At 30.8% G+C, this 25,635-nt stretch overlaps 1 protein-coding gene across 1 annotated transcript; it reads right to left on the reverse strand.

The window, feature by feature from the left end:
• Positions 1 to 940: 940 nt before the first annotated feature.
• LOC111699809 (uncharacterized) lies at positions 941 to 6,715 on the reverse strand. The gene is made up of 5 exons (XM_023470544.1): positions 6,685 to 6,715; positions 5,337 to 5,371; positions 4,436 to 4,493; positions 3,721 to 3,810; positions 941 to 1,087 (listed from the first exon to the last, which is right to left on the reverse strand). Exons 2-5 carry the CDS (start codon positions 5,357 to 5,359, stop codon positions 956 to 958), a joined length of 303 nt encoding a protein of 100 aa, XP_023326312.1. The 5' UTR covers positions 5,360 to 5,371; positions 6,685 to 6,715; the 3' UTR covers positions 941 to 955.
• Between the last annotated feature and the right edge of the window lie 18,920 nt (positions 6,716 to 25,635).

The raw sequence follows: 25,635 nt of genomic DNA on the forward strand, positions 1-25,635 counted from the left end.
GATAGAAATAAGGTTAGTAGCGATCCAAAGCGCTTTTTATCGCATTAAGCCTATTCCCCCTTTCATTTTTCGCGAACACTCCCTTTAAAAGCATTGTCTGATCCAGTAGGAATTTGATTATTATACTAGAATGTATAATAACAATATACTTTATATGATATAAGATCGGTATGATTAATAGTTTAGACTATACTTGTATTATATGCATGAAAACTAATAAACCCAATATATTGATGGATTAAGCATAAACCTATATAATCAGTCATCATTAGTTTTACCTTCACACAATTATATTATACAAAGTACACAAGGTAAAAATGACGCGACAAAATAGTGAGTAAATGAAATAAAAACTAAATTAAAAGATTTGGCGTAAAAAAACATAGTACAAGATTTCAGAAAATGTTTTGAATAAGAAAGAATTCTATATTAAAAACAGAACTAACTACAGTGGTATTGGATAGATAACAAAGAAGTGAAGAATCTTATTGCAATATTACCATATCCACGAAATGTTTATGTAAAAAAAAATTGTTTAAGGAGAATGTAGAAGCTTAATTGTTATGACTATCCATGCGAAGATGACAATACCTTATTTACAAGTGTGTTTGATCAAGTAATAGATATCAATATTGAAAATTTTGTAAAATGATTATTTTCAATTGTGGTTTCTCTACAAAAGTGACTTGCGCATTACTGCAGAAAAATGCATAATAATCATCACAATGAAAACCTTTAAACCTAGAAAAACGACAATATCTTTCACATTTTTGATCAGATAAAGGTTTCAAGGGTACCGTTCTAAATCGGGCATTACCATCTTTGCATGAAAGCTCACTTGAAATTACGCTTACATTCAATTTAAACCATTCACCACACACATTGGCATAGGCTGGCACTAGACCACATTTTAAAAATTTGATAGAGTGAAAAAAATGCAATTAGTAATAATTTGCTATTGAATAATGGTTACACCTTTTATTTTCGTGAACATTTCCTTTAAATAAACCTGTAAAGTTGAATTGTTTGGAGCATTCATAGAGTTTACAGTTAGACTTCCAGAATCCCCACTGTACAGACTGTTAACCTAAATATGTACATTCTTATGTAATGTAGTACAGTTAGAGCCAAGGACTCCCGCTGTACATTCATCACTGCAAACTAAGCAAGAAGGAGAAGGTCAAATTCATTACATTACTGATACAACTTTGTGACCTCGTAGATTTTACGAAAAAGTATTATGAAAAGTGAGTTTAGCTGGTTACATTTTAGAAATTCAAAACATTTTTGTTCTTTTTGATACTTCTTGAAAAAGCAGTTATGAAGAAAACATGTCAGATTTTAATCTAAAATTTTAACATGCAATTCACTTCAGTTTAACGTGTCATATTATTACATTCATAATTAGAAAAAAAACATATTTTTAGAAACTTTATTGCAAGCGATGTAGTTTCTTTGATAATGGAACTTTTTAAAATAAAAACCTTCTATTACACCCCCCCCCCTTCAATATGAAGAAAACTGAGTACGATTTGATCCACTTAAGGCTCAGAATAAATAAGGTTATTTAATTCAAGATTTAATCCTTCTGTAAACAAATTTCAGTATACTGTAAGATGAACTCCCAACGCTGCATTTTTCGCAAAAATATTTAGTTTCACCGAAATTCCGCCTGTTTCGCATATTAAAAGGTTTTGCGCAGAATTTTTTCTTGCGTGATATTTTTTTTTCGCGAAATAAATTATCGTGGAACTCCGGAACGGTTTTGCTTGCTTCCGTAAAATTCATTTCTGCGAAAAAGTTTGCACAATACTACAGAAAATTTTCGCATTTTTCGCAAATGTTTTCTTCCGCTGGAAACCCTACTCGAAACTGAAAAATACAAATATATCTACTAAATAAAGTCAGAACTTGTTTGCTGTGAATATCGAGATCAAACATAGATATCCATCTGCAGATTAATTCAATTCCTCTTCAATGATGATCGGTCTAAGCTAATTCTAATTGAGAAAACATTTATTCTCGAAGGAATTGAGCCTTTGCCACAAACTCTAATTTTCTTATTTCTAAATTTTTGGAACCCAACGCTGCACTGTAGACCTTAAATATTTCAAATTATGAAATCTGTTATATCAAATAATCTTAAATTGAATAATTTAAGGTCAACACCATTAGTTTGAAAAGATATCGAGATTAGGAGATTTGAGTTTGTAGCAAAAACTCAATTCCATTAAAAAGTGCCAACACAGGATATCAAGATAAAGCGTAAAAGGTTAACGATACAAAAAAGTTCCGAGTTCTGTTTATTCATTTGATTCATTAAAGAAGTAATTTGCGCTTCATAGAATCCCATGAGAATTTTGATAAAACAGTTTTAAAAATAGCTATCAAATTGCTAGATTCAAGCGAAATTTTTTTTGCAAACAACACAAAGAAAAAAAGGTTCCACATCAAAAACACGGTCACCAAAAACACAGCTTTTCAAAGTTGTCTCTGACGTCTCATTCTTTGTGAAAAACCCTGTGTTTCTGAAGCATGTTGTAGGATTTACTTTGTATATTTCTCAAGCTTTTAACCTGTCTTTGTATAACATTTGTTTTAAAACTTAGTGAGAGTAAAGTTAGAAGGTTATGCTTTAAATATGTATATGCCTGGTCAGTGGTCGAAGGGTTGAGATTGGATATTTCAATTTTAATATACCTTAACTCAACCCAAGACAAAAAGGGGCAAGTCAGGACAATAATATGGTTAGTCAGGAACCTAAATGGGTTAGTCGGGACGATAATGCTTTTAGTCAGAAACCTAAATGGGCTAGTCTGGACAAAAAAAGTGATCAGGCAGGACAATAAAGAGTGGTTAGTCAGGACAATAAAGTGGTTAGTCAGGACAATAAAGTGGTTAATCAGGAACATTATTGGGTTTTAGTGTTTAGTCAGGAAAGTAGAGTTGCTCGTCAGGACAATAGAGTGGTTTGACAGGACTATAAAGAGCCAGTCAGGACTATAAAATAGTTTGTGAGGGCAAATAATTGGTTTGTCAGGGCAATAAGGGGGCTATTAAGGACAATAAAGCGATTATCAGAATATCAGAATTATTAGAATAATAAAGCAGTTAGCTAAGATAATACAGTGGTTAGCTATTTAGGACAATAAAGCGGTTAGCCAAGATAATACAGTGGTTAGCTATTCAGGACAATAAAGCGGTTAGCCAAGATAATACAGTGGTTAGCTATTTAGGACAATAAAGCGATTAGCCAAGACAGTACAGTGGTTAGCTATTCTGGACAATAAAGCGGTTAGCCAAGACAGTACAGCAGTAGGACAATAAAGCGAAACGATTTCTTTAGCTTACGCAAAATTAAGAATAAATCAATTACGCTTTAATCCGTAATTTTACAAAATCAAGTTTTAGTTAATTCTACGTAATGTGCCTAGTTAATATTTAAAAATTGCATGTAATTAGGCCGTAATTACGCCAAATTAGGTCGAATGTATGCAAAATTTCGCGAGCTTAAAATTTTTATTATCACGCATGAGTCTTCAAAATTTTAAATTAAAATAATTTTACGCTACTGTCGCCATTTCGCGTAACTTTGTAAGATAAAATGAATCTGAATAAGTTTTTTATCCAAAATTTGAAATTCTCTTTATTGTCCCGAGTCAGGATGAAGAACCACATAATTTGGTGACTTGATATGTTTAAAGATAAAATGTTATATACCTCCATGTGTCCAGTTTTGAACCCTGAGGATCCAGAATAGGTTCCGGGAGGGAGGCTGGTTGTCTTTGTTCGAACCTTAGATCCAGAATCCTAAAAAAAAATATAATTCTTTGTTGAAAATTTTCTTTTAACGGCATGGGCTGGATTTCTTGGATTATATGAAAATGTCGTCTTCGTAATTAAAAATCCTCAAAATATTCTTAACTTACACAAGAATCATGCAAAAATTATAAATATTATAATATGGTATCTTCATCCGAATGTCCGGCCCTATTTAAAATACGGTATTTATGTATTGAAATTTTTAAAGGATCAGTTATAAATATTATTGAATTATTCACGGGTTAAGTGGTATAAATAATGCAACTAATTGAATTTAAATACATTTCAACCATTTTTTTCTTAGAAACGCAACAGATTAGGAACACATTTTTGCCAAAACTAATTTTTTGCAACATTCACAAACACCTGGTTAAAGGTGCCTTGTCTTGGCTGTTGTATTTTTTCAAACCATTTTAAATATGAAATGACGATGTTGTATCGATTTGACTAACGTTCAATTTTACTAAAGTCAGCGTGTTGAATTGAGCAAATTTTTTATTGCAATTAATCGTCGAAAAACGATGAAAATATTGTTTTTCGTTTTAAAACGGAAAATTAGAAAAATGACTCCTATTCAAAACGACCGTTTAAGTGCCAAAAAAAATAAGAAAACCTGAAGAGAAGGATATTTTTCTTCATCTCTTGATTTCAGTTGAGAACGCCCTCGAGATCTGAATTTTTTTTCATCTAATTATCATTCTAAGTATTATAATAAACACTTTAATATTATCATGATATCTCATTAGAGATATACACAGAGTTACCCACAAAGGATGAGACTGTAAGACGACCTGAATCTCTTTAAATATGTAGATTCTAAGGTTAAAATAAGTCATCTGCCATAAAGATAGTCATTTTAAGGCCTTTCAGAAAGACACAAGTTTTCAGTTGTAGAGAATCATAAATGTGAGGAAATAGACAACATAAATATTTTACAAGTGTCTCTGAAGTCTCATCCTTAGCGGGTAATCATGTATAATTTAATTATTATTATTACTGTAATTAGCTGGTAATCATGTATAATTTAATTATTATTATTACTGTAATTAGCGGTCATGTATAATTTAATTATTATTATTACTATAATTAGCGGGTAATCATGTTTAATTTAATTATTATTATTACTGTAATTAGCGGGTAATCATGTATAATTTAATTATTATTATTACTGTAATTAGCGGGTAATCATGTATAATTTAATTATTTTTATTACTATACTTAATTGTTTTAGTTTTAAAATAATTGATAGTTTTAAATAACCTTTATTTTTTTTCAAGCAATTAATAGCAAGAGATAGATAGATAAGAGTTTTTTCAAATTTTTTTTAGAATTTACTTATTTTTGACCAATGTGTCACATAAAAGAACAAAATGAACAAGTTTTTTAAATTTCCAGTTTTTATCACCAAATTCGTGGCATCAAGATTCCTTTTTTAGGTTAAATTTGTGAATTTTAACCATTTCATAATTTTAGAATTTTTATGAAATTTATATCAATGTTTATTCTATTCTTACCTAGATTCCTTAACTCCAGACATCTTTGAAACTGACTTCAAAATTAATTATTGTTTCGATTTAAATCCAAAACTTGTGAATAGACGGAAGTAAAATTATGAAGATTAACTGATTCATTTCAAAGATGTTGGAAAATACAGTGATAACCAGAAAACTCTAAAATAAAAAGACGACTTTTGAACTCAAGTTAGGACTAATACTAGTAAAATGAAAATTAGACATTTTAGCAATTGTAGAGTGTAAATAGACCCTTTTCACTTTAATTGTGCTTTTGCTAAGTTACTAGTTGAAATATTGGCTTTGTAACAACATCAAAAAGCTTAAGTCGTCTTTCTATTCCATCGTTTTCTGGTTATCACTGTACATTTGTTTTTTGCTTTTAATAAATTACACTGCCAATTTAAAAAGTGTTAGTCACACATAGATATTAAGTTTCAGAGCTTAAAGTTGTTTTAGTTAAAAGTTATCATCTTAAAGGGAGTGTAAAGGAAAAATTAAAGGGGGTATAGAATGAAACCTAAGAATCTCAAGCATTTAACGATACATATAAAACATCCATCTGATTGATATCAAACGGTGTCAAATTTATACGAACATTCATACATATGCAATTTTGTATAAAAGTGGTAGTATTAAACAGATCATATTCAACAAATGCGCAACCAATCTGAAAACGACGGTATCCCACAGGAGCCTGAGAATCTCAGGTTTGTTCCTATTTTAATTTTGTAATTTTTATTTTGCATTTTTAATAGATTTAATTGATAATATTTTTACATATAGTCCGTGTGACATCACCAGAACTTCAGCCAATGGCAGTGCAGTATACTGGTCACGTGATTTCCGTCTGTATCACCTGACAACGATACTGCACTGCCATTGGCTGAAGTTCCCGGTGACGTAATATGGACTATACGGACACTATGTAATTTCATTATCAATTATACCAATCAAAAATGCAAAATTAAATCAAAAAATTATAACAGGAGCAAACCTGAGATTCTCAGATCCTCCTGTGAGATATCGTCGTTTTCAGAGTGTTTGCGTACTGTTGAATATGATCTGTTTAATACTGCAACTCTGAATTCTGTAAATTACTTTTATTTCTCTGCTACATAAAATCGGCAAGGCACTTTTATTGGGAAACCGAGATTAGAAATAATTTTTTAGTTAGAAAACAAAGCCATTAGAATTATCACTATTTTTACTTTTGGTTTCAAAGGAAACTTTTTATGAAGGGTAACTGGTCATTTTTTAATGTCATTGGTTTTAAAGGAAGAGGATCAACTTAAAACAATATTGCATTTACAAAAGAATAATTTCGGAAATTCAGAATTCAACAATTTTCCTTTGCTAATTTCTGCTTGTTTTTAAAATTGCATCTGAAACAAAAGTCGATTAGTGATTAAGTAAATTAATAAATAAATAGATAAGTAAATAAGTAAATTAGTAAATAAGTAAATCAATAAATAAGTAAATCAATAAATCAATAAATTAATAAATAAGTATATTAGCAAAGAAATAAATTAGTAAATAAGTTACTTTTCAATCAGTAAACTAGTAAATAAGTAAATTTTAAATAGTAATTTATAAATAGGTAAATTAATAAATTAGTGAATTGTAAATAAGTAAATTAAAAAAAGTAAATTAATAATTAAGTCAATTTGAAATAAGTAAAATAAAAATTGAAGTAAATTAGTAAATTAATAAAAAGGTAATTTTTTAACAGGTAAATTAGTAATAAATATAAAATATATTTTAAATAAATTTAAAATAAGTTTAAAATGAGTTTAAATAAATATCTAATTTAATCTTTCAATGCAGAAATATTTGCACTATAGTAAACCTTGCATTAGAACAAGAAGAATTTTTTCTTCAGGAATCCTGGGAATTTTGAACCTGACTAAATAAGATAGAGTCTCTCTGGGAAAACAATTGTTTACTTCCATCAAACTGAGTAGGGTTGGGATTTCTCTTTAACGGAACTGTCGTCGTAATTTTAAGTGACAATCCTTGCAGAGAGGCATCTTCGATTCACAACGGTACCCTTGAAACCTTTATCTGATATAATAATGTGGAAGATAATGAACCAAGAATGTCTTTTTGTAAAGATCCTATGTTATTTCTCTAGCAAGAAATCTACAACTTCACAAGTCACTTTAAAAAAGAACCCTCAACAAAGAGTAATATTAAGATTCGAACATGCAACTCTACATTTGGATGGTAACTTGAAATTACGATTACATTCCCTTTAACCATCACATATTGTTGACGACCCAAAAACAATTCCTTCTTGATAAAAGATTAATTAAAATTTGTGGAGCAGAACGATTTGGAAAAGAATGTAGAATTAAGGATCAACTTTCTCTCGCTGCTTCAGAGTCGGTCTTATACTTTCAATGAACTGGAGTTTACAGTGATGGACCGGCCGGTTTAAAAAATCCTGTTTTCGCCCAGCTCTAGATTAAAGAGAAGAATAACACAGAACTAATGCTCTCCCTCTATCTTCCACAGCTCAGGCAGAAAAATGTAAATAAACCCTAAGCATGCTTATGTTAATGCTAGAGGCAATAAAGTAGATGCATACTTCTACATTACTAAACATGGAAAGGCATAGTTAGGGTTGGTATTAAAGGGACTGTAAGCGTAATTTCAAATGATCTTTCAGTATGTCCTCCTCGATGTAGAACTTTGACTGATCATGGATGAATAAAAGCTTGCAATTTTTAAACACTTTGTTTAAAAGCAATTTGTGTTTAAAAGAAAATAACATTTATTTTCAAGAAGTTGCAGAATTCAAATATTCACAATCAAATTTTTGAAAACCGTGTTGGAAAAAGAATATTCTAGACTTTCTATGAATAAATGTGACGTCATCCATGTTTAGTTTACAATAGTATGCTAGCTAGTATACAATCCAGATTGCGGCTTTTTACTTATCATTCATGAGATATATACACTGAGAGCTCTGTCATTGATTATCGGTCCAAGGTTTAAAAGGTACCGTTGTGAATCTGGAATGCCGCTCTTGAAATATAAGATCACTAGAAATTACGCTTACGCTCCTTTTAATACTTGATCTTAACCTAAAGCTTGAGTCAAAAACATGTGCGTCCACCCCAGCACTCATAATGAATTGTAATTAGATTTGCGTCCACATCCTGACAAAAACGCACATTTTAGAGGAATGATTTATTAGGATTTTGCTCCTTCAAAACTAACTAGTTTGAAATGTCCATATCTTAAGAAAAGTTACAGTGGTAGTGTAGGGTCCAATTTCAAAGAAAAACAAAACGACACTCCAAAGTTGGCCTGGTCTTAGATTTCAAAATTGTAGTGAGGGTTAGTATTCCATTGTTTTTAAAAAGTGTGCATGAATAATCAAATATAAATAAATGAATAGTAAATAGGTGTATATCCCTTGAGATGAATTGTTTGTAGTATATACAAGTAATGAACAAGGTATATTAATCAATTATGTTAATAAATCAGATTATATTTTGTTATTAAAGGAAATATACATCTTTATTTAGACTTACAATAACAATAATATATTCTTCTGCCTAATTAGGAAGTTTCTTTTCCTAATTCAAACCACAACATCAGTAGCCACAAGAAACAATGAATGTCTTACTAAGAAAAGCAAAGGATATTTTTGAGAAAAAAAAATAATTTTCACGCCTTGTAAAAAATTTTAAATCAATCTGCAAAAATGTATAAAACTGATTCTTTAAGAATTGAAAAAAAAACTTTTGCCTGCAAAACATGCTCCAATTTAGGTATTTTTACAATAAATATATATATTAAATTCAAGCAATTGAATCCCTGCATTTTATTTGGATTACTGGCCCGGTAACAAAAAGACAAAGTGCTTTCCATTTAAATAAATTGTTGATCTAATAAAGCATCCTTGAGCTTAAAGAATCGCTTAAAGTTGTGTTCAATTTTATAAAAGTGAAGAATTCCTTTAATTAAGATTTTGTTTTCCAAGGCAGGAAATATAAATAAAACAAAATTCCGTTTAATTTCGTATAAAACCCTCAGTGCATTCTGTTTAGAATATTAAAGAAAAAAGAACAATCTGACTTCAAAGGTTAACAAAATCGCATCCCTGAAATAATAGGTTTATAATTTGGTATTTGGCAGATAAAAATCTGTTGATTATAAAAGAAAAAAAATACTAGACTTTTACGGCGCTTCGTGCCCATTTTCTATTTCAACTATGTGAGCATATTCCCTTTGTACATATAAAAAAAAGTTTGCTGATTTAATAATATTTTTTGCGCATTTTTAAAATCTAAAAAAAAATCAAAAGCTTTTGGACACAAATTTTTGTAATTTTGAGCATTCATAAACCTTCCCTGGGGTCATGTAGGGTCCCATATAAAGTTCAGTTGTATCCCTGGTTTACATCTACTAGTTGTATACCTGGTTTACATCTACTAGTTGTATCCCTGGTTTACATCTACTAGTTGTATCCCTGGTTTACATCTACTAGTTGTATCCCTGGTTTACATCTACTAGTTGTATCCCTGGTTTACATCTGCTAGTTGTATCCCTGGTTTTCCTGCAACTAAACCTCTGTATCCTCCTTTAGTAGAACCGAGACCCCGGAGCCAGGTTCCAGGCCCCGGATCCAGGATCCAGGTAATTCTCCGCACTCTCCTAAATCCTACAGGGTTACTTACTAAGAATAACTGTTAAATATGAAAACAATACGGCAACAATTTTAGCATTGAAATGTTGCTTTTCAAGCGGAATGGAAAAACTCAAAATTTTACAGATTTTTCCGTTAGCATTAATAGATTTCTAAAATATTTGAAAAAACTCGACATTTTTCCAGAGATAAAGTATTTAACGTTTAAGCGTCCATAAACCTTCCCTGTGGTCATGCAAGTTGCTATACAAAAATTGGGCCAAATCGGAATGACTTAATTATCTAATTTCATGTTTAAAATGGTCTCATTTTCTTTTTTGGCATTTTAGTTTTCTTGCAGGTACAGTACACCGAGCTTATTTTGAGCTTCTTTTTAATTAAGATTAAAAGTTACAGTCTTTAATCTCCCCTCTTAACCAAACAAATCCCAACAAAACTTAAAAATGAGTAAATCATAGAAAAATTCTAAAACTTAAAACTCCTTTCCATCTTTTATCTTGTTCAGTCATATTTTTTATAAAAAACCAAACCGCAACAAATTAGTAATCATACATGGACATGTTCAATAATTAATAAAATTTATATTTGTCATTTATATGGAATATTAGGTGCATGTTTGTTGGAACTGTAACCTTACAATTAACCCTCCTCGCAACAGTACCCTTGAGATCTTTATTTGATCAATTAGGTGGAAGATTAAATTTTTCTAGGTTTAAACTTACTATATTCTGATCATTCTTATATGTTTGCCTGCAATAGAAATGCGCATTGCGCTAGTCACTTTTGTATTGAAACCACATTTGAAAACAATAATTTTTGTAATAATAAACGATATCTTATTTATGCTTGATCAGACATAGCTTTTAAGGATACCGTGGTGAATCTGGCATTGCCATATTTATTATATTTTATTTACATTGGACCATTTAAAATCATAACTTGAGTCTAAGTACAGTTAAACCCTAAATGAGCCATACATCGATAGAATTTATCAAATGTCGTCTTGACAATTTTCCAATAAATAAATAGCCATGAATATTCGGGAACAGTTTTACAGGGCTCCATATAATCATTTAATTAAAAAACTAAATATCTGCAACATTCCGTTATTAGAAAGTGAAGAATACGACATTTGATGAATTCTTTCGATGTATGGCTTATTTAGGGTTTAACTGTATCAATGTTCTAAAAAAATGTAAAACTCTAGAAAATTATGACAAATCTAGAACAGTGTAAAAATCTAGAAAATTATGACAAATCAACAAGTGTAAAAATCTATCAAAAAAATCCAGAAAGTAAAAAGGCCGGAAAACCATTTCCTGATAGAATAACCCGGCCCTCCCTGTCCATAAAATGACCTCCTGTATACATTATGTTGGTGTTATGATCTCCATTATATATAAAAATAAAATATTATCCTTTCATAGTCAATATTTTCCCCTACATTAAAACAAATGGGTATCCCCACTAGCGGGCACTCCTTCCCTACTCCCCCCCCCTGCACACAACAACCTCTGTTCTTTCTTTTAAAAGGTATTGTATACTTGATTTTAGTGAACTCTCTGTGGAAAATATTTAATTATTGAAATTATAACTTAATCTTTAACATTTAATTTTAGAGACCACTGTTTACAAGTCGTCTTCATTTTACACTTTATTTTGGAGAGGACTGAATATTTTTGAAAAGTCATCATAAATATTATATAAAAAATATACAGTGCTTCTCAAATTAGAATGGAAATAAATACGATATTTCTCCTTTGAATTCATTAACCTTTTTATTTTGGGGAGCACTATATATTTATGAGAAGTTGTCTTTATTTACCATTTTATTTTGGGGAACACTGAATATTTTGAAAAGTCATCAATGCTTACCATTTTATTTTGGGGAGCACTGTATATTTTGAAAAGTAGTCAATGCTTACCATTTTATATTGGGGAGCAGTGTATATTTATGAGAAATTGTCTTCAGTTACCATTTTATTTTGGAAGCAAAGTATATTTTTGAGAAGTTGTCTTCTTTTACCATTTAATTTGGGGAGCACTGAATTTTTTAAAAAGTCGTCAATGCTTACCATTTTATATTGGGGAGCACTGTATATTTACTGATCACAGAAAGTTTAGTTTAGGTTTGATGTTACCGGTTTTCTCAAACTCCTATTATTCTAAAAAAATATTGGAGCTAGGAGGTCACAAAGTCATACCAGTAAATGTAACATTCTCTTTCTCTGTCTATTTGAAGAAATTTAGAGAATATGAGTAAGCTGATCATGTAAAATCAATATCATGCAAGTTTCCTCAGTGGATATCGAGTTCAGAGGCCGAATTTAAAGAATTTAAGCCGCGGCTTAAATTTAAGCCGTGGCTCAAATATGGTTAATTCCACTTAAAATTGTATTAAATTTTTAAAGATTTAAGCCGGCGCTCAATTGAAACCGGTTTTTGGAGGGTTTGAGACGTGGCTCAAATTCATTATTCGGACTCTGTTATTGTAGATTTTCCGCGTTTAAAAGTTCTACCCTCTGAGCCGGAAATTAAAAAGAGTATCCTTGAACGAAACTCCTTATTTTCCTTTTGTGGTCTTCACATTTGCGTGGATTTTAACTTAAGAAATCAGAAAACATAAAGAGAATGCAAAGAAACCACATGAATTAATATTTCTTAATCTTTACACAAATATTGGTATCTACAATGAGTACAAAACTGCCTGACCCCATTCATGAAACCGAGTTCTGATACTGACTTTGATTAAGTTTCGAGCTCTGGACATCTTCATCTGCAAGTTAAATGTATTCTGTATAATTTGTGAGAGTCTATTTATAGAAACCACTAAAACCTTGATAAACTTTAGTTTCCTTTAAACCCAATTATTTAGCTTCAAACTTCTTAATCCCCAAAACCTCAAATTAAACTTAAGAGTTTTAAATTAAATATCAGATTCGTTTCAGAAGTTGCATTTTTCTCACAAAGTGGAAAAATGTTTTTACATTATTTTAATTTCACATTTTTAAGTTTTGCAGAAGCTGACCAAATAGAAATTCCTCAGGGAAACTTTTATATTTAACCTTGTTGCAAGATTAATGTTATTTTTTGTAAAATTAATTTTTCTACACTCCTTCCTATGTTCTTTTATTTTCTCTTGAAATATTTTCTAAATTATGTTTGGTTAATTTTTATCAAAATAAAATCTTAGATCTTGTTTAAAATATTTATGTGAAACATATTTTTGGCTCACTTTGTAACAATTATTATTTCAGAATATTTACATTTTTCGAATTTTAATTTTCCAAAAAAATCTTTGAAATCTAATCTTTCAGATGTTTTATTCTATATTTTTTAACCCTAACCAGATTGGGCTATTTTGTGTAAATTAGCTGGGGGTCGAATGTCCCCCCCTCTCTGAGCTTGTCTTTAGAGTTAGCTAGAGGAGTGTGATACATGTCCCTAGTCCAACTTTTCGAGTCCAGCTAATTCATTAAAAAAAATAGACATCTAACTTTAATGGTTAGGGTGTTGAAAAAATGTTGAATAATATTTATTTTTACTTTGTCAAAAATTGACATTTGACGAATGTTATATCATCTATTTTTTAGATCAGTACTTTCATTAATAAAATTGAATTTTCAAATTTCTATATCTTTCCAGTCTGATAATGCAAACGTTTCATATTTCAAACTTACAGAATGCATAGTTTGAAATATCTAAGGGTCTACGACATTGGGTTGCAAAGATATAGAGATTATAAAATCAGAGTTTGTGGCAAAGACTCAATTCCTTTACCATCGTCACCCTACACTATGCCAAACATTGTTTGCAAAACTTGTTCACAATCACAACTATGAAGTCGAAGAAGTTCTAGTGTAATCCGTTTTTAAGATATTGAGAAAAAACCTGCAGGGGGGGGGGACGGGACACACATACCCCCGTGATAGGATTAACTATAAGATATTTTAAAATGTGGGGAAAACACTCTGAAATGGATTATATTTTCTGTTGCTTTCCTGGTATCTAGTGGCTTAGAACCTATTTATTTAGAAAAACATCAACATGTTAATTCACTCAAGGTAATAAGGCAAGGAAAGTCAATTGCTGTTGCGTATTCTCTGCGTACAAATTGAAACCAGTTCTCTCCGGGATGTGTTTGTAAACAAGAATAGATGCATTAGTGTTACTCTAGTATCCGAGGAGGATAAAAGCATTTTATTTTGATGATTTTGATAATTTACATAATAGTTTCCTAGGACTAGAATATTTCATAGATTTTTTGTGTGAAAGATGGATCCAATGTCAGACTGTGACACCCGTTTTACAGCCCAGAGACAGTACACTGCAATCAACAAAATTCGTACACCTCTGAAATAACTTTCCTTGCATGCAGTAGTACCTTGCATTAATCCAAATTTATACGGTTCATACTAAAATTAATATTTACTTTGAAAAATTATAATTTGTTAGTAAATTTTGTTCTAAAAAATAATTAAGTAGATCCATGATGTGTGAGTGCATGTCAAACATATTAATAATGTAAATACAATTTAACAATTAGATCTAATCATACCCAATATATAGAATCTGACCATGCACTGACCATTATATTAGTTTGCAACCAGTAGACATACATGAAGGGTTATCCACAAGAGATGAGACTAGCTATAAATACGACATAAATTAAGTATTTTATCATGATTTTATCTTTTTATAAACTTGTAAAAGATTGGGAAAGGAAAGAAATCCCTTTACAGTCCCAAACAATCCATAATATAAAGCAACTGTTTCTACATATTATATTTAATACAGATCTTTGCACATTTATATATGTTAGCTATGGTTGACCGAATTACTGGACTGAATTGGCTGAGTTTTTAGGAAACTCATGGACATATGGGTGTAACATACGTTGGTAAGCTATAATATTAATCTAATGAAGACGACTTTTTAATTTACGTTTTAATTGTTAAAAGCTTTTTAAGAATTAGAACTTTACAATTCATTAAAGAGAAGCTTTTTAAATTGGCAGCTTCTCTTTGTTTCCATGCTTTTCATAATCCATGCTGTTTAAAAACTTGATAAAAAATTAAAATTAAAATCTAAAGTCGTCTTCATTATATTGATATAATTGCCTACCACCGTAGGATAAAAAACGAAGTTTTGTCCTTCAAAATTTGAATTTTTTTTAAGTTTTACAAGTTAGTATGTAATAAACCAAAAAAAGGAATAAAATTAAAACAGATTGTTCTATTTCCCCTTTATGTATTTTGGTGTATCAAAATAAAAGTTAATATAAAAGGTAATGGTTTGAAGTATATTGTAGTGTGACAAACTATAGTATAATAATTAATGAAAGTTAAGTGGTTTAGAAAAACCTACTCTGGTTAGGCGGGTCCAAACTACATAGTAAATTGTGATTTTTTAATTTGTATTATCTCGTGCTTCGTAGTTGAATAAAAATATGAAATATGAATATGAATCTATATATCAGTTTATTCAACATAAAGAAAGTGATTAATATTGCTGCATAAATAATCCATATATGTACTGTTCCACTTAATCTTTAATTTATAGAGATTCATCTTTTTTTCATTTCGTTCGTTCATTGTTTGTGAACGAACCATTTTCTTCGTTTTGTTAAATCATGCAAAAAATTAAATTCTTTCGTTTTCAAAATTATTGTTCATTTTCCATCTATTTGGTTTGTGTTCTCTGCAAACGACCGTTCCTTCTCAAAACTTTCGTTTGTTTAAACGATGCCAATCACTATTAACATAGAGTGATAACCAGAAAATAGTGGAATAGTAAGACGACATTAAAGCAATACTTAAGTACACTTGATGTTGTTAAAAGCAAGTAGTTTTACTGAACACTTATTGAATCACATATTTAGTGAAATGTATCTCTGTTCACAGTACACAATTACTGTGTCTGATACTTATTGGACTTTAAAAGCCGAAGTTTTCAGGTTATCACTGTACTTCAAGTAAAAGTAAAAAAAAACCTTTTCTGAAACATGATTTGAATAAAAATCAAGTTTATAAGATGAATAGGCCTGAGTTCCCCCCCGGGCATCAATATTTTGAACAAATATGTATAGCTTTTCGATATTTGAAATTCACTCAGAATATTAATGAATCGAATTGAATGGAGAACATTTTTATCGACTTTTTGCAAACAAGAAATCCTTAGATCTTAAACCTGCAGTTCACATTATGGAAAAGCTATGAATGTTATGATAATTGTTGTAAACAATTATGTTAGGTACTTTCCCATCGGCCTTTTTTTCCCACTGGCAACTCCCTATTTTCCAAAGTTACCGTCGAATTTCCCAAGCGGCAACTTTCCAAGTCTATACTAGCTGCAACCCTCGGCCCTTAGCCTGTTCTAGCTGCAGCGCTTGGGCCCCGAACCAATCCTAGCCGGGCGCAGTTTCCACTTGGGAAATTGTCATTTGGGAAGACGCCTTGGGAAAATGCCTAACACCAAAAAAATATATCCTTTGCCATTAGCAATTTATCAAAAATAATATTTTTATTCTATTTTTATTGGGACACATAGTACTTAACATAATTTTTCCTGTATCTGTTTAGACCCCTGCACTCTCTTTATACCTACACTAGTCTATTCAGATTAATACTAGGTCAGTAATGGATTCTATTCTAAGTTTAAGTGCAGTCTTACGTTAGGAAGCATGCTTTTACATTCACATATTCATTTACAGAGTGTTTCATATTATAGGTATTATAAGGTGTTTCATAATTCATATAATCATTAACAGGGTGGTTTTTTAATTCAGATATACAAAAAAGATCAATATACCTCTTTCCAAACCCTGTAACATCTATGTCCTCCTTTTTGGTGAAAATGAAAATAAAAAAATCATTTTCTGTAAAACATGATTATTATTCTATAAGAGTAGTGCAAATAATATTTCCTACACTTCTATAGGGATGGGCACATTCAGACCTTTTTAAGCCGTTAATAACGCTTCTATAGGGATGGGCACATTAAGACCTTTTCAAGCCGTTAATAACGCTTCTATAGGGCTGGGCACATTCAGACCTTTTCAAGCCGTTAATAACGCTTCTATAGGGCTGGGCACATTCAGACCTTTTCAAGCCGTTATTAACGCTTCTATAGGGATGGGCACATTCAGACCTTTTCAAGCCGTTAATAACGCTTCTATAGGGATGGGCACATTCAGACCTTTTTAAGCCGTTAATAACGCTTCTATAGGGATGGGCACATTCAGACCTTTTCAAGCCGTTAATAACGCTTCTATAGGGATGGGCACATTCAGACCTTTTTAAGCCGTTAATAACGCTTCTATAGGGCTGGGCACATTCAGACCTTTTCAAGCCGTTAATAACGCTTTGTGTTAAAATCGTCCAAAAAACTTTTCTGGTATGGCCATTATTTCTTTAGATAAGAACTGAACGTTCCGTTCGTTAATGATGTCAATTTCATTAACAGCAACAATAGATATGAAAGAAAACATCAACAGTCCTGTATTCGTTAATGAGCCGTTAACATTAAAAACATCAAAACACGTAAAAAGAGATTAAAATACATGAAATTATTGTATTTTCTGTAAGTTTCATGTAATTTTAAATCAAAAAAATTTACAAAAGTCACCGCTATATTGAAACGCATAAATTCTTTTATAAACCATTATTTTTTTTTTTAAAAACGGATATTTTCTTTCGTTGACGATTTCAAGTTATCAGGTTTTTACGATTTTCACTGACTCTTTAGTTCATTTTTGATAATTTGCTTTTAGATTACTAAATATTGCAAAGCCCAGTCCTACACTTCTACCAACAACAGTATTCTACAGATACCAAATACAGAGGGATGAAATAAATATGATTCTTACAGATCAATACACAGTATCCAATAATGGAAAAATGAAGAGATTAGAGTTTCTATGGAGAGGTTTTAGGTCCCAGTGCCCCCCTCCCCCCTTCAAACTCTAGTAAAAGCCTCTGTTCGCAGTCTAAAATCAAAAAATGACTATTTTCAATACTTGGATAATTAATTAAAGTGTTTCTGTGAATTTCAGCAACATTTACTTACAACTTATGAATTTGAGCTGAAACTACCTGTTCTAGTTTGTACAGCCCCGCCCGGTACACCATTTACAATGTACAGACATAATATATGTAAATATAGCTAGCCTAGCGCTGTAGGCAGACACAGGCAGTCGTAGATTATGAAAAATACAAAATATTATGAAATATCAACTATTTACGAATGCGTCGAAAAATCAATGACTATTGTTTGTAATATCTGAATGATTTGTTAAAAATTAAATTGTTTTGTTTACGATCCGAGTTGAATTTTGCATCTTTCTGAATTTGTGTGGGCACTACGTTCTTCGGTATTAGTCTTTTTTAACAATTTTCTCCTTATAGACGCATTGATAGAAGTAAGATTAGTAGCGATCAAAAGCGCTTTTTTATCGCATTAAGCCTATACCCCCTTTCATTTTTCGTGAACACTACCTTTAAGTATAATTACATTGCATAAAAAAATACTTTAAAATCTCACTTTTTAATCTCCCTTAACTAAAAAAGTTTCATTAAAAAGCTTTAATCAATACTACCTTCAGTGTAAATATATATTTGATATCTTAATTTACAAGACAATATGTATCGATCCTATGAAAATATAGATATTTGTTTTAGAAACGTTTCCATTTCTATTTTTCATCCCTTGAAGCTTACACCACAATATTAAGATGGATTGTCTAATGAGTCCACTTGAGAAAATTACATCAATAATTTATTAACACTTGTAATATGGAAGTGTGGATATGATCGAATAGTTTACTTAGTTAAAAATATTTTTTCGAAAAAGGGGTTTTTAAGGGAGCTCAATGTTGCCAAGGGGGGGGGGGGGCACAACAAATTTACCATCACTAAAGCGACAATTTTGCGTGTATTCCTTTAGTATTTTGCGTGTATTCCCTACATATAAGAATCCTTTCTTTATTGTTCGATAAATAATGGTTGCTTTGTTGATGTTTGTATTTTGTATTGCTTGTTTGTTTTCTCTGCTCTTTGTTTACTCAAGGCTGCAGTACAGACTATCGAGATTGACGGTATGGAATCCTTTTATAGATTTTTAATATACTTCTTATATTCCCCTTCAGGCTCTTATACTAGTATCTATGCTCTGCACTCTGCACAGATAAATGTAGAGGAAATATATTGAAGATATTTTTTTATCTATCTATATATAAATTTAGCTTGGGTGTCTGTATGTTTGTTTGTTTGTATCCAATAACGTCAAAACGGCTGAACCGATCGGGCCCAAATTTTGTGTGGGGCCTCACGTGGCGCTAGAGAAGGTTCATGAATGATCAACATTTCAAAAATTTGCCTCCTTAACAATTCTATTTTCATTTTTTTGAAAATTTTAAAAATCCACGAAATTTATCTGTTTTGTCCAATGTACAAAAAGAGAACATGCACACAATTAAAATAGAAGATGGGTGCGAAGCTTCCTTGAAGGCTAGTATTTTATATTTTATATTCTATATTCTTTTATATTTTTATATTCCTCTTATCTTTTAGTGATTTTTGTGCAAAAAAAACAACAAAAAATATTAAGATATTATCCCTTCAGGGTGTATACAATTGCTTTACAGAATATAGATGAAAGATTAAAATAACCTTAAGATTAACAAAAGATCAAGATCAAGCATTGATCTCAATATCCATAGTACAAAAGTTCCAGCTCAGTGTTTCCTCAGAGCTCAAAACTTAAGACAGGGTATCGTTATGAAAACCAGTTTTGAAACCTGGGTTTTACGAATGGGGTTAGGTTATAGTTTTGTGAATATCAATATTTTTGAGATGAAATCTTATCTTATTTTATTTCTTCAAATTCTCTATTTTTTTTAATCTCTTAAATCAAAATCTACACAAATGTTAAGATCCCAAAAAGGAAACTCGGGAGTTTCGTTCAACTATACTCTTTTAAATTTCGGGCTCCGGCCAATGTCTCTTCTCCTTTTGCCCTGTTTAGAAAAACCAAACATTTTCTAATCATTCTCAATAAGGCTAGTTCCTGAATTATTCAAATACATGTTACAGTAAATAGTTATCAAACACCCCGTTTCTGCAAAGTTCTTCTCTAATAAGTTTGAGATAGAGTTAAGGTGTTGAAACTTTCAAGTATTCAATAAGACCCTGAAAACTATAGAGAAAGTGGTTCCTATTATAAAATGGGAATTAAAAATATCTAATGAATCGTTTTCGAACCAAATGTTAACTCTTTCTAGATCTTAATTATGGTATTATTACATTAAAAGCTATTATACCACATCTTTTGAAAGGATAAAATATGCTTAACCATTTCTAATTTACCATATTAAATATAAATAAGCACTATATATTGTAATCAAGAGGTATCATGAATTCATGATATAGTCTCTGTAATCCCATTTTTTAATATATGCAAAAATAATTAAAACTTTTTTGGGACACCCTGTAATTTCAGAAGCAATTAACGGTTAATTGGGACACCAACTATTATGAAAAGCAATTACCATTCATTGGGACACCTGTATATGAATAAAAGTAATTACCAGTTTATTGGTACACCCTGTATATGCATACAAGTAATTACCAGTTTATTAGGACACCCTGTATATGCACAAATAATTACCAGTTTATTGGGACACCCTGTATATGCATAGTAATTAATAGTTTATTGGGACACCTGTAAGTAATTACCAGTTTATTGGGACACCCTGTATAATGTAAATGCACAAGTAATTACCAGTTTCTAGTTTAACAAGATGCAAAATAGAAAATCATCAGTTTGGAAATTGATCAAAGTTGAATGTGTGTCAGTATACTCTCAAGGGATTGTTCCATTTATATGAGAATTGTTAAAGGTGCCAACTTTTAGATTTAGAACTTTGATTTTATTCCAGTTTCCAGGTAATTGACAGAACTATAAAACCCTTATAATATCTCTTCTGTCAGCTTCTCTTTAAAATTGAATATTTCACTTTAAAAATAATGCATTGAGCAAAAATACAAGTATTTGTTTATTTTTCAACTTTTGCAAAAATATCATTCTCTGATTAACCCTATCCCTGCTGGGTACTTAAAAACCACGATACGCTGGGGGGGGGGGGGTAAATTGCCTCCTTCTCATCTAAATCCGTAGTTTTAAAGAAAAAAAACCGGATTTGCAAAGCAAATTTGTACAAATATTCAAAAACGGATTTATCTGATAATTTCATATTTTGCATTCTTCACTTGTTCATTAGTTTTTTAACATAACCAAGTATAGAGCTTTAGATTTGCAAAAAATTCTCATATTTGCAAACTAGTTTTGCCATTTTATAAAGATGCGCAGTAACTGTAAATTCATGCTAAAGTTATCACATATCATATAATTGAATTGTTGGACAGCTATTTGACCATTTCTAAAACAGATCAAAGAAGAAAATAATTCAATTTTTGCAATTCGCATTTTTCAGTTTTTTTTTTGCACTTTTTTGCACAAATTCAAAATATTTTATAAACATATTATGGTGTTAGGTTATTTCCCCAGCGCAACTTCCCCAGTCACAAGTTCACAACTTCCCCAATATCAATTTCCCCAAAGCCAATTTCCCTAGCAGCAACTTCTCCAACAAAAATTTCCCCACGCAGTAAAAACAGCAACTTCCCCAACAACAATTTTCCCGTGCAGTAAAACCCCCCCCCCCTCGGCAGGAATAGGGTTAAGAAATGGTTCTAGCTATACAGCAGATTAGAGGTTTAAATAAGCAATCCTTTAGATTCTTTACAGAAACGTTAGATTTCTTCTTCTGCTCATTTTCCTGAGAAAAGTTGAATCAATCTTGAGACTATGTTTGCTGTGATGGATTGTGTTATTGCAAAACCTTAAAGACCTCAGTTTATATAAATTACTTACCTTTGAATAAAAGTATATATATAATATAGGCCAATGTACTTAAATTTTAAGTTATCATTTTTTCTTTAATGTAAGAGTGTTTATAATTTAGTCTCTGTCAACTAAATTGTTGTTTTCAGCTATTGGATTGATTCGTTAATAATTCATTTACTAACTAATCAAATAAATTGCTTCCACATTTCAAAATGACAAACTATTTTTATTATTATTATTTTTTACATTAATATCATGATTAAATCAATATAAATCTGTTTCAATCCGTATATTGTTTAATGGGAGTGATTGTCCTGCATAGTTTTTTGAAGTAAAAGTACAACGTAGTAGAATACAAATCACTGTGATCTTACCAGGCTAAATTTGTTGCATAAAACGTGCCATGGGTCTACTATGCACTTGGTAGTCCAGACTGGACAGTACGACTAAATACATATTTTGTACCGGTGTCGTGCATGGGAAAAACTTGCATGGAAACACCTCCCCCTAAAGTTTTATTCATTTAAACACAATGTTACACATAAAAAGCAATGTCATGACATTTTCCGATCTTTATTAATTGAGTAAATAATAATTGTTTGAAGACGACATTCGAGAGGAAATAATTTTTTTGCCTTTTAAGAACTAAATGCGTATCTAATATATGTCAACTAATAATTTTTAATCTTTTAACATTGCGTTTTATGTCTAACATTGTGTTGACATAGTTAAAACTTTAGGTGAGGTGTTTTCATGCAAGGGAGGTGTGCAATCTTCCCATGCACTACACCGGGTTGGATCATGCAACTTGTAGATTGGGTTGATATTTCATAGAAAATGTTGTAATGGCTTTTCCCTCTTAAGTTGTATTCCTATTATTTCTTTATTTTCTATTTATTTATAATGTAATGTAAGTGTACTATAAAAGTCGATATACTCTTAAATTAAAATCTTAAAACCAAAGCTAAGAACATTCCCGTCAGTGTCCCGAGTTCCCCAATCAAAATTAGAGGCAAATCGATCCAGGGGTTCCTGAGCTGTGATCGGTCAAACAAACAAACAAACAAACAGACAAACAGAGATTACAACTTGATATATATAGATTATATATAAATATCCATCATTAATATCGACTAATACTTTTCTCTAAGTTTGGAAAGTAATATATATAGTTTTTTTTACAGACATTCTAGATTTATAACATTACATACATTGGCTTTATTTTTATACTTGAAAACAAAGCATCCTATAGAATTTTTATTTAGGAGAGGGGGGGGGAAGGACAGTTTAATAAAATGGGCCTTTTTAGTAGTCATTAAAAATATTTTATCGATTGTAAAAATACTCGTTCATATAAAGTACATTTCATACGCATGATTAATTATAAATATGTCTTTAATTTGACAGCTTGAAAGAGTAATTATTAAATTGAACAAATATTGATAATTAGGGCGGCAATATTATTTACCTTCTCTGAATTTAATATAGAGTGTAAAGAAAGTGATGAATCAGACTGTTTTTTTCTTCTCTAAATTGGTGAAAAAAGTGCGATCAACAGATAATTGATGAATTATTTTTCTATCTGCCCTTACTAGTCACTAAACTGGTTTTAATGTAAACCTTCTGCCTATGATGTGTTGTCTTTACAGGACCTATAACTCCAATGGCACTGCCACTATGATCCATAATTAAATTTAAATCAGAAGGGAGATATAACTGACGCGGCCCGTCCTACCTCATGATTATACATGATTTGCAGACGGTACTTCAGTTGAATAAGAAATATTTGTCTGATGTACAATTACCGCGTATACAATAACCTATTCTGAATATTTCTTATACAAATGCAGTTCCCATCTGCAAAGCATGCATAATCATATAGTAGGGTGGGCCGTGTCAGGTTTATCTCCCTTCTATTTCATACTCCTTGGTGTATAAGCAGGAATATGAAAATAAGCTGCGTTTGTTTAATATTCTTACTTACAAGTAAAACCACGAGTAGCTTTACATTTTTTTTGTGACGCTCTAATTTATAAAATTAGTAATCAACTATTTTATACTTTAAACCCTTCACAAAATATTTTTCTTTTACTTTGACACACTAAAACACATGTGTAAGTTTACAGGGAAATTGATTTTTTTCTTTTATTACATGATTATATGATCATTGGTTTATTATTTGTTTGTAAGTGTACAGAGCTGAAAACTTGTAAATTGTGGATATAGAGAACCAATCAGAGTGTCAGATTGTAGAAACCGAACAGCCAATCAGAAGCCGGGAAATTTTGAAACTTTGCCTGCGATCAAAGAGAAAATTTTCATTGATTGCGGGCAATCCAGCAGGGATATCGAAAAGAAAATCAAAAGCGTCAACAGTGGATACAGAGATTTAGCACTTGAGATTAAGGATATCCAACAGAAGAGTTTTCAGCTCATGGTTGAAAACCTATATTTATATTTTCTTTAATAAAATTACGGTGCAAGGGTACTTATGGTCAGTTCTGGTCAGATTCTATATATTGGGTATAATTAGATCTAATTGTTAAATTGTATTTACATTATTAATATGTTTTGGTATGCACTCAAACATGATGGATCTAATTACCTATTTTTAAGAACAAACAAAAAACAATTTACCGCAATTTGAAGTAAAACATCATGCAAAGATGAATTAGATATCACTGTTTATAATTTTGATTACGAATTATTTTCAACTGTAAGTTCTTGACAAAAGTGACTTGCGCATTCCTCCTGCAGGAAACATTTCGGAATAATTAGAATCGAACACTTTAAACTTAGAATAACGACACTATCTTCCAAAATTTAGATCAGATAAAGTTTTCAATGGTACCATTTTTAATCAAGCATCGCCATCTTTGCATGGAGGGTTAATTGAAATTATGCTTACAGTTCCTTTAAAACATTTAGATTTTCAAAGTATCTATTGATTCTAGAATTTTCTAAGAAACTATTTATGTTTATTCTATTTGATTGCTTCAATAAATTAGACTTAATGGGAGTGACCGGCTATGTAAGGTAGTTGAACTGAGTATGCAGTGTTGTGGAAAATTTCTTTCGGATTCATTTGAGACATTTTAAAGATTTGTAAATCCTGAGTTTGAGTGCAAATTCGACGTTCAAAACTCCTACTTTGGAGGTGGATACGTTTTCAGAATTAGTTTTTGGAAATTATTAATCTGCGAATAAATTCAAAGAAGAAAAAAAATTCAATATAATAATGAAAACGAAATAATCAATTTTAGCATTGATTTATTGACAAATTTCTTTTGAGAAATATGTTCCATAACCATCTCATTAGATTAATGAATAATTTTTACTTTTTTTCGATGTCGTTATTTAATAATTTAAAAAAAACTAACTCTGAAAGCGTATCCATCCCCAAAGTAACTCGAACGTCGAATTTGCGCTCAAACTCAGGATTTACAGATCTTTAAAAAGTTTTATATGTCTCAAATGAATCCGAAAGAAGTTTTCCACAACAATGCATACTCAGTTCAACTACCTTACATAGCAGGTCACTCCCTTTAATAACTTATTTTTTCAAACATCAACATTGAGTTGAGTGACTTTATTTTCTAGATAAATGGTTTCTGAGCCACTAAGCACTAAAAACACGTATTTGTAAATAAATAAATCCATTTCAGAGTTTATTTTCCTTTTTAACAGGCCGTGAGTCAAAAAAAGTGAGATTAGTAGCGTCTGGTGTGAAATTGTACT

Source organism: Eurytemora carolleeae, unplaced genomic scaffold, assembly GCF_000591075.1.
Source record: "Eurytemora carolleeae unplaced genomic scaffold, Eaff_2.0 scaffold61, whole genome shotgun sequence".
In the NCBI taxonomy this organism is placed as follows: Eukaryota; Metazoa; Arthropoda; class Copepoda; order Calanoida; family Temoridae; genus Eurytemora; species Eurytemora carolleeae.